Below are 14551 nucleotides of genomic sequence, written 5' to 3' on the forward strand. Positions count from 1 at the left end.
TGAAGAAGTCTATTTATTAGGGTTGCAGTGTTTATAACGAGGGTTTTTGGGTAAGAACATCCGAATAATATTTAAAAATTTAACCCCTATGGATAAGTTAAGACTTATAACTTTAGGGCTGATTTCTACCCTGTTCCAGGGTGTTTTTGTCAATTTTTTCGACGTGGGGGTTGGTTTTTCGCCAAGCCCTTTACCATGGTATATTTGAAAATGAGAATTTTTTGTTATTTTGGAAGTCGATTTTCGATTCGCGATCTCGTAGATAACCTTGTTTTGCGGTTGATGCCGCTTGTAAACAAAATTATCAAAAAGTCTAGCGACTCGAAAAACACTCCAAAAATTTCAAACTAAAAACTAGCTTATAGCTTAGAGTCTTAACTATCTTAAAATCTAATTTGCGTCTGCGCGCAACAACGTCTTCACCCTCTTCTGAGGGGTGTTCTCCGTGCCACCCTCCCGCAACAACCGCAAAGTGGTTTGTTTTTATTTAAAAAATAAGTTAAAGTAAATTTTGGTGTTATAGTCCGATAAAGGGCTAACTGAACTACAATTTTGAAATAAGTTTTTTGAATTTGATTAATAGGGGGGGGTTTTAATTTCGAAAGTAAAGATTTTGGAAAATATACTGTAATTTAAAATTTCAATTTTGGCTTAACTACCGTGCCGAAAAATCTGAAAATTTGGGAAATTAAAGTTAAGGTAGTCTCTAATATAATAGTAGTGTAAAATTGGGGGGTCGTCGATCTTATTTTGCGGGAAAATGGCACTGAAAATAGTACTAAATTTTTCGACCTTTGAGGGGCTGTAGCTCCGTCCAGGGTGGTCCGATGGTCTTGATCCGGGTGCCAGGAGACTCGCCTTTCAAAGACGCGTCTTTTGATATAAGACACGCCTTTCCAGCTGTGCTGGAAGTAAAACCATGTGGCACGTGGTAGATGTTTTTCCGGGATTACGTCGGCGATTTTTCACCGGAAAAATCCCGGATGATGTCCAGTGGACGGGGCTCGTCAAGCCGGTTGTTTTGACCCCAAAAAAGTGGGGGGTCGTCGATCTGGTTTCCGCAGCGTTTCACAAAAACACCAAAAATCACGGGTTTTCGAGCACAACTTTCACGCACTTTCTCCGATTTCCGGGCGGTTTTCACTATTGTGTTCTCCTCACTGAGACGCGTACGTGGATATACAACACTTGTATATTTACGCGAAAAAACCTATTTTCCCGATTTTTAGCAACGGAGCGTGGAAAAAACGTGGCGCTCGCGGTGGTGGCTGCCAGCAGACTCGGGTTAGGTTAGGTTAGGTTGAGGCGAGGCCCGCAAGGCGGGCCAGCACCAGTGCGGGGCTGCGGAAGAATTTGGATTCCCGCGGCCCCGCGCCCACGTGTAAGGAGGACACAGGGGGGTTTTAGCCGGTAAGAGTCCGGCACACCCCTCCGCCTCTCCCCAGGCGGAGGAAGTCCATGAGGATTTCCCCCCGAGAAAAAAAAAGAAAAAAAAAAAAAGGTTAGGTTAGGTTAGGTTAGGTTTTTTTTTTTTTTTTTTTTTTTTTTTTTTTTAATTGAACTTTGTTTTCAGTTAATTTAGATGTGTTTTTCGCATTGTGGTTGGTGACGGCAGCTCGCGCGATTTGATACGTTTGCTGCCGTGACCTAAGATGTCGCAATTTGTTTTGTGATTTGTATGCAAAAAAGGAGTAATATAGGATATTTGATATAAATAGGATATAAATAGATAAAGAAAATAAATATACAAATAATTAAATATAACATATTATTTATGTTCCATTGTAGGCTTTTAGACCCGAATATATGTGACGCACGAACTCCGTATAGCTTGCCAGCGCTTCCTCTTTCTTAAGTAGTTCTGGCAAGCTATACGGGTCAATGTCATAGTACGCGCACAGCGACTCATGGCGCATTCGCCCCGCAGCGAACCTCGGACAATCTGTCAGCAGGTGCGTCACTGTCTGGGGTGTACTGGTGTTGCAAGGACAGCAGTCGTCCGGAGTGATGTGGAATCGACGTAGGTACGTTTTATGGAAACCGTGGTTGGTGAGTATTTGTGTTGTGTGGAAGTGAATGTCTGTGTGTTTTCGGAATTGTTTGATGTCGGTAAGATTTGGAAAAATATTTTTGGTGTACTGTCCTTGTTCACTGGATGAATAACGTGCCTGCCAAAGGTCCAGGCTATGCATGCGGAGCTTATGTTTTACATACGAGATTGGGAACGAGCTGTAGTCAGGTGTTTTGTGAAGCTGAGTCGCCAGTTTTGCCGCGGCGTCGGCAGCTTCGTTGCCCACATTGCCCCTGTGTGCCTTGACCCATTTTAATGTGATCTGTTTTGTGTCGCGATGCGTGTGTATAATTTTGTGTATCTGTGTGACAAGTGGATGTGTGTTACTTCTGTCTGCTATTGCTAGTAGTGAAGATTGAGAGTCTGTGTAGATGACAGTGTTTTGATATTTGCGAGCTGCCCATTTGCAGGCCTCCAGGATGGCAAAGAGCTCAGCCTGGAAGACCGTGCAAGAGTCGTGTAGTTTAAGTTTTTTAGTTATGGTCGGTTGTTCTGAGCCACCTGGGTCAAAGCACACAAAAGCAGCTCCCACAGCGCCACTGTCTAGCTTGCTGCCGTCGGTATATATTTGGTGCGTTTCGTCCGTTTCTTCGTGGTCTAGATGGGATTTAGTGATTCTCAAAGCTGGGTGCAGTAGTTCGCGTACAGGTGTGGGTCGCTCCAGCAGAATATCTTCTGGTAGAAAGGGAGTGGTATTGGTAAGGCGAGTTTGCTCGATTTGATGTACTTCGAGGACTCTGAGGTCAAGTGGAATGAGCTGCGCCAGCGCCAGTGCAGCATTAGTGGACACTGTCCTGAAGGCGCGGATGGCCTTTAGCGCGAAGCCTCGTTGCAGGCTGACCAGATCCTTGCGTGCGCTCTTCTGCCTTGCCACTTGACCCCATATTCCCGCAGCGTAGGTGATGATCGGCTCAATGACATGCAGGTATATGGTGCGTGTGTTTTCGGGGTGTGTGCCCCAGGTTGGCCTCGCGTAGATGCACAGTTTGTTGTAAATGCGCGAGGCCTTACCTAGCACGTATTTTAGGTGTCTTTTGAATAAGAGCTTTTCATCAATGATGATGCCCAGCAATTTAATTTCAGGCACGAATGCCAAGTCCGTGCCGTCCATGTGGAGCTGCACGGACTTGGCCTTCGGCGTGAAAGCAATGACTTGTGTCTTCGCTGGGCCAAAATTGAGTTTAACTTTAGTACCCCAGTTACTGATTTCGGACAGGACGGTATTTGTCATGGTCTGCAGTTCTTCATTATTGTCCGCGGTGACTATGAGGAGGACATCATCCGCAAAGGCCTGCATGTGCCATCCCGCTGGCAGCTGCATGTCTAGGAGGTCATCCAAGATCATGTTCCACAAAACAGGGCCACACGCAGACCCCTGTATGCACCCCTTAGTGAGTTTCTTGCATACCCGCACTCCGGCGTGATCTAACGTGACCACTCGGTCCCTGACGTAGTCCTTGATGAGCCCGTAGATGTTGTTGGGCACATCAAGGTTGGCCAGACGTTGGAAGAGTGCAGGCCACCAAGCGTTGTCAAACGCCGCCCTGATGTCTAAAGAGACCGCGATAACCAGTTTTTTCTGTTCTTTTGCGTGACGGATGAAATTCAACGCGGTGTGAACGGCTAAAGTCGTGTTCTTCTGTTGCCGAAAGCCAAACTGGTTGTTATTTAATTTGTTCTCCGACTCCGCTTTATGGACAACTCTTTTGATGAACAGTTTCTCCAGAAGTTTCCCGAAAACCGGCAGCAGGCCTATGGGTCGAAATGATTTGAGGTCTGTATGGTCGTCTTTGCCCGGTTTGGGAATGATTTTTACATAGGCCTCCTTCCACGCTCCGGGAAAGTACCGGAGAGAAAGACACCTATTAAGAATATCCGTCATGAGACGGGGGTATATTTTTGTGAAGTGTAAGCAAATGTCAGATGTTAGGTTGTCCAATCCGGGAGCTTTTCTCGGGTTTATGGAGTTTAGTTGCTCAAGCACCTCTTCCTCCGTGAAGGGGAGATCATCCGGGCTGTTCATGGAATAGTTGTTGAAGTGTGTGCGCAGCTGTCTTTGCTCTGGAGTTTGGTCCAGTGAATCATCGGGGTAGAAGTGCTTGAGCAAGGCGTTTGCAGTCTCTTCTGCATCAGCCGTATACCTATCTCCTATTTTTAGTGTGGTGGGAGGTCTTCTCGGTGCCGTTTCCTTAAGGAGGCGATTGGTGAGGGACCAGACGTTCTCTCTGGTTTGTAGCTCGCAGAACTTACGGAAGCTTTCGGTGGATGCGCTTTTCATTTCATCACTATACTGCTTCTTTTTGATGACCTGTTCCTCAAGCAGGGCATCAAGGGGCTGGCCAGATAGTTTTGCCGAGTGAATTTGCCGGTGAAGGCTTATGACTTCCCCCTTGAGCCGCTGTAGCGTATCGCTCCACCATGGAGGCTTCTGCTTGGCTTTTCCACTTCTGATGGGCATCGTTTCCTTGCAGCAATCTCGTATCAACGATGTTATACGACTGATGAGAGCCTCGAGTTGTTCCTTGTCTAGAGTGCTGACGTCGCTATCGAGTATGTCGGAAAGTGCCACCTCTTGCAGCACGGCATCCCTGAATGCTGCCCAGTCCGCTTTTTCGGTGTTAAACATGAAAGTTGAGACGTTGCCTGTACCAGATGATGTTGGTTTCTCTGTGTTTATGTGAAACTCTATGGCATTATGCTGTGACGTGGTGCAGCATTCAAGGTTGACCTTCCACTCTCCGACCATATCGAAGGCTTGGCCGGACGCTAATGTCACGTCTATGATAGACGATCGATCGCGCCCGTGCGTCACCGTCTCGAATGTCGGAGTGTCGCCAGTGTTGCAGATGAACATGTCATTAGTGTGTGCTAATTCCATTAAGTCGTTTCCTCTCGGATTTGATCTAGTGCTTCCCCATGCTGGGTGCCAGCCGTTGAAGTCACCTCCAAGTATGCACTTGTAGCGCGATGTAGCTTTGAGAAAGTAGTCGATGGCTGCTAGCGTGGACGATGTGTCGTCGTTAGGTTCCACATAAGCGGATCCTAGGTACAATTTCTGATGACCGGTCTTGAGTTGGATGACGCATAGATTGGCAGTCGATAGACTGGACTCTCCCAAAACCACAGCGCGCCCCTGCTTCACAAGAATGCACGCTTTGACGTTAGACCCCCTCGAGTACTGGAAGATGTCTATTCCGGAAATCGGCTTCACCTCTTTGCCAGAACCTATATATGGCTCGGACAACAAGGCGATGTCGTATTGGCCATTATAAAAATATGTAAAAAATTCGTGAAGACTATTTTTAGATCGATCAATGTTACACTGTAAAATTTTAATACGTTTATTGTCCATAATCAGTACGGTTAATAATTTTGTTTTTGACTGTTTTCACTCGAGGGCAGTTGTTGGAGGTGGCCATGTGTCCGACGTCATGGGTAGTTTTAAATTTGGTGTTATGCTGCAAGCAGTTGTAGCACTTGGGTGCGCCTTTCTTCTCGCGCAGAGGGCAGCTGCTGGTGTTGTGCCCCTCTTCCGAGCAGTAAGAGCAGGGTGCCTGTGTCGCGGTACATTTTGCTTTAATGTGACCGAACTGCAGGCATTTCCTGCATTGGAGGAATGTGGAGAAGTCTTCTGCGTGTACCCGTTGGTAATCCACGCAGACGCGCCCCATGTCTATTATTTTGCGCCATATGGCGGGCTTGGCGATAAGGACGGCGTTGTACAATTTAGGGTTGCGGTTATTTCGCTTGAATGCGAGCCTGAGGTCATCACTGTCAACAGCGAGGGCAGTCAGCTCTTCATTTTGGCCGCGGATGACGTCGACCAGCTCTTCCGATGGCGTGTCCAATGATATTCCCTTGAGAATAATCATTGGTCTCAGTAGCTTGGCCGGTTCAGCAGTGAGTTGTGAGGACTTTTCTAGCTTTTTGAGGGTTTCGTCGCGCTGTTGTTCAGTCTCGAACTCCACTCGTAACTTATTATTGGACACGGCCTGTATTCTAGACGGTGCGTACGAAGTGGTGCGGAAACTGACTGCGTTCTTGAACGACTGTACTACGTCCTGACGTGTTTGGGACGTGCTGTCGCCCTGCGGCGCAACGATGAGAGCAGGTTTGTTAGGTGGAGGTGGTTTAGAGACTGGACGAGGAGCCGGGGCGCTAGCCGCCTGCGCGTAACTTCTGGGCAACGGTGCGGGAGTGAGTGGTGTCGCGATCGTGGCGAGGTGCTTGCTAAGCTCCTCGCGCACGCATGTAGCTATTTCCTGTCGCAGGTTTCCGTCTTGGGTCGCGCAGATTTCCTGCGGGGCGGAAAAGGTGGGTATTTTAGCGGCCACGCACCGAATCTCATTTGCCGCAGAACTTATGAGTCGCTTGTTGGCTGTCGTGACGCTTTTCCCTTCGGCAATAGCAGCCGCAATGCACTCCGCGAGTTTGTTTAACGTGCTTATGCACGACGCGGTGCTAGTGGCATCTGCTGCCGTTGCCGGGAGAGACAAGACTTCGCCGCTAGACGGCGCCATCGCGGTGTCCACAAGAGTTTTCACCGGTTCACGCGCTGTGGAACTCTGGGCGGGACCGAATACAAGGGATTTTATAGACGAGAAAATGTTTGAACGGTAGAACAGAAATTATTGAGAATAATATAAAGTAAGAAAAATTAAACGCTATTTTCAAGGTTGAGAAGGTTCCTAGTCGAGTAAAATGACGCCGGTGAGGGCAAAATTTATAGCTTCGGTACCAGGACACTCCAGGGATTATATTTCCGTAATAAAAAAATTTTTAGAAATGGGACCGAAAGTGCTCCCCTTTTCCTATACACAGCTTAAATCTGCCTAAAGGGCGGGTGGGTGGGCAATTTTTTGACGTTTGGTAAGAGCTATCCGCACGTGAGTGGTGTCGTTAGAAGCGCCTCGGCGAGAGCTATCTAACGGTGTGCATATGAAAGGTAGTGTAGTAGAATTTTTTAAAGTTATGGTCAAAAAACAGGTTTTTTAGTACTAAATTTACAACAAATTATGCAGAATTACAATTTCTATGGCGAAACTGGTGGATTCTAGGCGCACAAAGCGGTCTAGACACCAGCCCCGACAGGTAAGCAAAGTTGGATCGCTAATAAGTGAAGCTAATTAGCGCTAAACAATGGTAAAACTATTTAATCAAAAATAACGTTTATATAGGGTATGTAAGGATATAAAAGTGTATTTATTTCGCACCTAGACAGTATATAACGTGTCTAGGGGTTGGACAGAGCCAAGGTAAGATGATTAGAAGCGAAAACAACGCAGAAATACGAGGTTTTTTCCAAACGTGTCTTCGGTTAGGTTAGGTTAGGTTAGGTTAGGTTAGGTTAGGTTAGGTTTTTTTTTTTTTTTTTTTTTTTTTTTTTTTTTGTGGCAGGAGTGGGAAATCCTCATGGACACCCCGAGGGGTAGTGCCGGACTCTTACCGGCTAAAACCCACTCCTGCCGTCCCTTGTTCCCCTGACGTGGTCAGAGACCTGTTTAGACTTGTTTCTTTTGTTTAAACTTGATTAATTTTTTGATGATACGTGGAATCTTAGATCGTTTTAAAATATATATTTGTATATAATAAATATTCGTATATATTTAAATGGTTGTATATATTTTATATTTTACAAAGTAGTTCATGTGTTTTCTATATCATATAATTCCAGTATTTATACCTATTAAGATCTGTTTGTTATTTGTATATATTTAATTATAAATATTTGTATATAGTTGTATAAGTTAAATTATAGGTATTTGTGTATAATTGTAAAAATTTAATATTTGTGTATAATTGTAAAAATTGAATTATAAATATTTATGTATAGTTGTAAAAATTTAAATTATAAATATTTGTGTATAATTGTATAAAATAAATGTTAAATATTTTTGTGTATATATATATGTAATAAATTGACGATCTTTTGTGTATACCCCATGCTTACCAGGCCATATTATTTCTAATAAGGTGGAAGCATGGGTCAGGCTTCTTTATTCCTACGTATTATTTTATTTGCAACTGTTTCGGCATACTCTAGGAATTTTTCTCTTGCTTTTCGTTTGTGCATTATGTGGCTAATGTTTTGCAGGCTCAGCTCTGTATCTAATTCCTGTTCCAGTGTCCACCGTTCCCGCGCGAAGATAGGGCATTCTAGGATGATGTGGGGGACAGACTCGATCGCACTAGGGTCGCAGATGCACGATGGGTTCTCCTTACACTTAAAGCGGTGCAAGTATTCGGAGAACCCGCCGTGCCCCGTCAGCACTTGTGTTATTACCCCACGTGGTAGAATTTTTCTGACGATCCTGTACGCGTCCGCAGCGTCGGGCAGAAAGATCTTCGTGACCCCCGCTGTCGCTCCGTTTCCGTATCTCCGATTCCATTCGCCCAGCGACTCCAATCGGATCTGCCGCTTGACGAATGAAACCGGGCAGAGGTCGTAATCTGGCCTGGTTTTGTTCTTCAAAGCCGCTTCCTTGGCCAGGTGGTCGGCGCGCTCATTTCCCTCCAGTCCAGCGTGTGCCTTTATCCAGAACAAGGATGTAACTTTGCCCTGGGATAAAGCCACACTGAGGTTCGCCCTTGCTTCCACTGCCAGGGCGTGGAGGGCACTCTGGTTGGTGACCGTTTGCAGGGCTGCCTTCGAGTCGCTGTATATGCCAAAAGTGCCCTCCCGGCGCCGCAGTATTTGCCTAGTGGCTACGCATATGGCCAGGAGTTCTGCCTGGTAGACAGTACAGCAGGACGGCAGACTGAGTTTCGAGGACTTGATCTCGGCCTCTCTATCCCAAAGGGAGAGTGCTGCTCCGACCTTGCCCTCGATCTTGCTGCCGTCTGTAAAGAACCGTATGTCCTGGCTGTTGTGGGACTCCACATGAGACTGATCTACCAAGCTCACGAACCCCATGGCCGTATGTTTCGCCGGGTGTGGCGTGTCTGCGAACGCCACCACCCGTTCCACCTCACGACCGGCCAGCGAAGTTACTCCCTTTTTCTTTTCATAGAGCGCGGCTGCTTCTTGAATCCTAAGGTCGAGCGGGAGCAGCCCCGCCAGCACAAGTGCCGAATGCAGTGAAACGGTGCGGTACGCTCCACACAGCTTCTGAGCGAACCCTCGCTGGACCGAATTAAGGAGTTTCTGCACACCGACTTTCTTGGCTGCTGGCGCCCAGGCGCTGGCCGCGTACAGAATCACCGGTTCCACTGCCGCCGTGTAGATGCTGCGGATCACCTCGGGGTGTAGACCCCAGCTCACCTTTGCCGCCCTGGCCAACTGTTTGTAGATATTAATAGCCTTCTTACAAACGTTTGCGACGTGCGTGTTGAAGGTGAGCTTGTGATCCACAGTGAGCCCCAGTATCTTTATTTCCTCTGACATGCCAATGGCGACCCCGCCCATGCTCAGGAGGGGGACATCGTACTTTAGCTTCCTGGTTACGACCATGGCGCATGTTTTGTGTGGCGCAAACTTCAGCTTATTTCTGATGCCCCACCCCCGAACATACTCGAGGGCGGCATTGGCACGTCTTTGGATTTCGAGTGCTGTATCCCCGCTGAAAATGAGGACGACGTCGTCAGCGAAAGCCTGACAGTAGTCGCCTCGCTGTTCAAGACCTTTTAGCAGGGGATCCAGCACCAGGTTCCAAAGGATTGGGCCTCCAATAGACCCCTGCACACATCCCTTGTTCGTATCCCGGCGGCACTCCGCTCCGGCGTACCTGACCCGGACACACCTGTCGTTGAGGTAGCTGTCTATCATCCTTCTTATGTTCACCGGGCACTTTTCCTCAGCCAGTCTGGTCCTGATGGCCGGCCACCATGCGCTGTCGAAGGCTCCCTCTATATCAAGAGAGACAACAGTGATCAGCTTTTTGTCGTTTAATTTTTCCTTGATGTGTTGAATCATGGTGTAGAGGGAGTCTTCGGTGCTTTTTTGTGGCATGAAGCCAAACTGGCGAGTACTAAGCCGCGGGACTAGGTGCCATTTGAGACGAGCTACCATCAACTTTTCCAGGATTTTGCCCAGGACAGGTAATAGGCCGATGGGTCGGTAAGACTTGGGGGCGGTGTAGGTGTCTTTCCCTGGCTTCCGGAGGATCACCACTGTGGCCTCCTTCCAGGCTCCGGGGAAGTGTCCCTGCTCCAGACATTTATTGGCCAGGGCGAGGAAGATCCCCGGATCGCGGAAGATGGCTTGAGCGCAGATATCGGCGGTGAGACCATCCGCCCCGGGTGCCTTTTTTGGGTTGAAGCTATCCACCGCCGTTTTCAGTTCCAGTAGCGTGAACGGTGGGTCATGGTGCTCATCATGCGACCACACGTTCGAGCGATCGGCATCTTCACGAGTACGGCGGTGGTCCTCAGTTTCGCCCTCTTCCGAGTCCACGGGGTAGAAGGTCTCCGCCAGGAGCCGCGCTGAGTTTTCTGGGCTCAATGGCAGTCCGTCCTTGACCAGGGGTACATCCTCACATCTTTTTGTGGTGCGACCGATAACCCTATAGATCCCCTCCCATACCCCTCCCTATCTTGTTTCTCGCAGAACCCCTTCCAACTTTGCACTTGTGCTTTCATTGCCTCGTGTTCATATTTTTCTTTTGCTTGCAGGTACTCCTCAACGCCCTTTTGTCTCCGGATCTTCGCGGCACAGCGTATACGGCGTCTCCTGGTGTTGACCTCGTTTTTCATCTCGACGAGCTCGGTTGACCACCACGGTATGTTGACTAAACTGTTATTTTTAATTTTTGGTATGGTTTCCTGACTTGTTTTAATTATTATGTTGATGTAATTTTGAATTGATTGATCTAAAGATTGTGTGTTGTTAATTTTGTTTATTTCTATACTATTAATTTGATACTCTTCTTCCAATTGGGCCAATTTCTCACGAAATTGACTCCAATTGGCTTTTTTGGTGTTATAAATTCTTGTTTGCCTATTAATGTTAATACCTTTTGATTTTTGTAATTTAATTTTGAACACAATACCGTTGTGGTCCGAGCTCGTGATGCCGCTCTCGACTCTCCAGTCTTCAATTAGACCAAGGAGTCCCTCCGAGCAGGCTGTGAGGTCAACAAAGCTGGTGAACTGCTTTCCTCCTCTGAAGGTGTCGAAGGTCGGAGTATTGCCGGTGTTGAGTACCTGCAAGCCCATGTCCTCGAAGCTGCCAGCTACTTCTTCCCCCCTGCTGTCGATGATTGAGCTACCCCACCAGGTGCTCTTTGCGTTCGCATCGCCCCCGACTATAATATCTAGGTGACCCATTTCCTCTCGGATCCGCCTTAGTTGCTCCAAGTATGGCTCTATGGGCTGGTCCGGTTCAAAGTAGAACGAGACTACCGCAATCTCCCAGGCGCGGGTACGGATCCTTACCACCGTGATGTTGTTGGTGGTAAGTTCTGGACACTGTAGCACGTCTAGGTCGTGATTGAAGACGGCTATTGCCGACTTTACAGTTCCTTCTCCTTGGTCGGCGCTCTGGAAGATTCTCACTCCGTGATAGTCTCGCATCTTCCGGATCCCACCCACATACGGCTCCTGGAGCAACGCCAGAGCAACTTTCCTGTCGCCGGCCTCTATGAGCAGTTCTTGCGTGGCTAGGTTCTTCCTCTGGAGGTTGGTTTGGATTACTGAGTACTCTGGGTCAGGTCGGGGTCGAATAGCTGGCTGGCTGATTCCGGGTGCGGTAGGCTCAACCTTAGCAGTAGGCGACTGACAGACGGGATAATGCATCCCACTTCACCCGGACGGGGCACTCGCTGTCGAAGGCGTTATGGTCGATCTTGGGCATTTTTGCCAGAAGGCAGTTGCGGCATTTGGGAGGTTCGGCTGCTTGCCTTAAGGGGCAGTCCGCTCGGAGGTGGAGGTCTCCGCAATGAATGCAGACATCGGCTGTTTCCGTGCACATCTTCCGGGTATGACCATAGCGCAGGCAGCGCGTGCACTGCACCAGAGGTGACTGGTCCAGTACACGCACCCTCTGCAGGTCGATGTGCAGTCTTCCCGCCGATGTCAGCCTCTGCCATAACGCTGGGGACACCTGCAGAATGATGTGGCACGTGTGGGGATTTCTCGTCCTGCGACGGTATTTGATGCCCATTCTAGCATCCTCTGCAGGTACGTCCCCAATCAGGTGGTGATTTTGGCATTTTATTGCCTGGATGACCTCCTCGTCCGAGTGACAGGAGAGGACGTCCTTGATGATTATGAGCGGGTCCTTGTTCTTCACTTCTTCCACCATCAGGTTACCCGCTCTCTTGATCCTCTCCGTCGCCCTAGTCATTTCCTCCCGGGATCCAAAGCCCACAACCACCTTCCGGTCCCTTGCCTTCCTCAGCCGTTCGACCCTCGTGCCCTCATTTTTTGCATCGACCGCCGTCCTCAGCTTCTCGATGACCACTTCACCGGTGTCTTGATCGCTGGTGGATGACACGATCACCGAGTGCAGTGGCTCTCGGAATTGTATTTTTGAGGTTGCGGCGATCTCTGCGAACGTCGGTCCCTGGCCAGCCACGTAGCGTGGCGCCTCTTTAAGTTGTTCCGACAGAGCCTGCGTGTGCTGTTTGCAGTCCTCCAGGGCCCGGTTGTGGCTCTGGAGCGAATCCATGAGCTGATTCACAAGCTCTGTCGGAAATTCCTGGCGAGGAGTCTGTTGAGGTGGGATGGATTCCGTTGCATTTTCCAACTCGGCACTTGTTTCCTTATCTGCCCCTGCCTCCTTGACGAGGTGGTAGAGTCTCTCGGCTGCCTTGGTGATCTCATAGGCGATTTCCTTTTTTAAGTTACGAGAGCTCACCACCTGCATTTTTACTTTTGAGAGGCAGGCTTTGGCTTCGGTCATCCTGTTCATGTACCGAGTTGGCTGTGTCGTTTGAGAAGGTGGCGATGACAGGATTATTGTTTGCTCTAGCCGTGACTCTTGTGGGAGGATTGTTTTGGGCCTGAGCTTAGGTGGAGATCTTTTCGGGGACTTTGGCTGAGGTGAAGGTGTTTTCTGAGGGCGGGCCTCGCTGACTATCTCAGCCTCCCGCTCTTCAGGACTGTGACATACTGATGGTCCTGCCTCAGCTACTATTGAGCTTCCCGATTCCGACCTCTCTACTCTGGCCTTGAGCTTCTTCGCCACTGGAGTTCTCATGCCGAACATGGTCAGGGGAAGGGTAAATACAATGAATTAAATCCCTGTAAAGGGGGGATAGGTCAAATAAATAAAAGAAAGTAATAATGTAAATCAATATTCGTCAGCAATAGTCATAAAGTATATATTATAATAATAAGTCATAAATTGTGGTAATAAACCAGGTCTATATTTTGCAAAATTTGATTTTTAAATATATTCTAAAGCTAGGTGCAGCGGTCAAAAGACTCGTTGCACGGCGTTAAATTATATTTTGTCAGGGGGTTGGTCCCCAGTCAATTTGTGAGGTAGAGAGCCACTAAATAAATGATAACTTTTTCCTGCTTAGATTGGCCCTAAAACCTGCACAAAAAGTCGATTTATTCGAGTTTAGGAGCCCCGATTACACCAAAATTAGTATTTTCCGAAAGGGAGTATGGCTTGAATGCCAAATCCGTCAAAAAATATTTTTCGTGAAATTTGTCCCAAAGTCCTTCCCTTTCCTATAGTAAATTTTTCACGCTCTTACTTGCGACTAAAGGGCGGGTGGGTGGGGCATTTTTTGACGTTTGGTGCGGCGTAGAGGGACGTGCGATACGTCAAAAGACGCGTCTCGGCGAGCCCTAGCCAGCTGTCCAGAAACTAGAAAAGGCTTTCCTAGAAATTTGGAAAATTTTGGTCGAAAAACTGTAAAATTTAGTGTTTTTTAATAGAAAATATTTAATTTCGACGTCCAAACCTACCCAAAATCGTGCAAAATGCAGTCAGGAAGACAGGTCGGAGTGGTAAGTATTTAATAAAATTTTTACAATGAAAAAATCTAGTCAGAATTTTGATAAATAATTAATTTTGTGTTTTTTACAGGTCGAGAAGGGTGGGGGTGTCAAAAAATCGGGTCACACCGCTTCGATGTCGCGTTTGAAGGGTTATCGCGTGCTTACAAGCCTGTTGTAGCTATTATACGCAAAAAACCGCATCAAAATCGGTCTCCTTTTGAAAAAGTTATCAGGAGTACTAGTGTTTTTATAGGGCCTTTTTTTTTTTTTTTTTTATCGACGTAAAATCATCAAATGACCCCTCCCGCTGTGGGTTAGCAGCGGTGAGGGAGTGTCAGACTTTTACTGACTAAAATCGTCGTGTTCCGTCATAGGCCTTTTATGTACCAGGGCCGCGGTATCTCTTTCGAACAACCCGCAGCCCCGGCAGGCCTTGGCCCTGCTGGGCCCCGCTGGGGTTGCTGACGTCTCTTTGAGGAGCGCGTGGAACAACGCGCGCCGTCGACACGGGTCTGTCGTCTAGGAAGACAGAGGGACGATGAGCCACCCGAACTCACCGCCCACAGACCCACGCCTACGGTGGCCGGT

General features: G+C 47.9%; 1 protein-coding gene across 1 annotated transcript; it reads right to left on the reverse strand.

Moving 5' to 3' along the window:
* Positions 1 to 8057: 8057 nt before the first annotated feature.
* LOC124636164 lies at positions 8058 to 13217 on the reverse strand. Its single transcript, XM_047172105.1, has 3 exons — positions 11814 to 13217; positions 10593 to 11680; positions 8058 to 10548 (listed from the first exon to the last, which is right to left on the reverse strand). The coding sequence occupies exons 1-3, from the start codon at positions 13215 to 13217 to the stop codon at positions 8058 to 8060; spliced, it is 4983 nt and encodes a 1660-aa protein (XP_047028061.1).
* Between the last annotated feature and the right edge of the window lie 1334 nt (positions 13218 to 14551).

This window comes from Helicoverpa zea, chromosome 2, assembly GCF_022581195.2.
Source record: "Helicoverpa zea isolate HzStark_Cry1AcR chromosome 2, ilHelZeax1.1, whole genome shotgun sequence".
Lineage (NCBI taxonomy): Eukaryota > Metazoa > Arthropoda > Insecta > Lepidoptera > Noctuidae > Helicoverpa > Helicoverpa zea.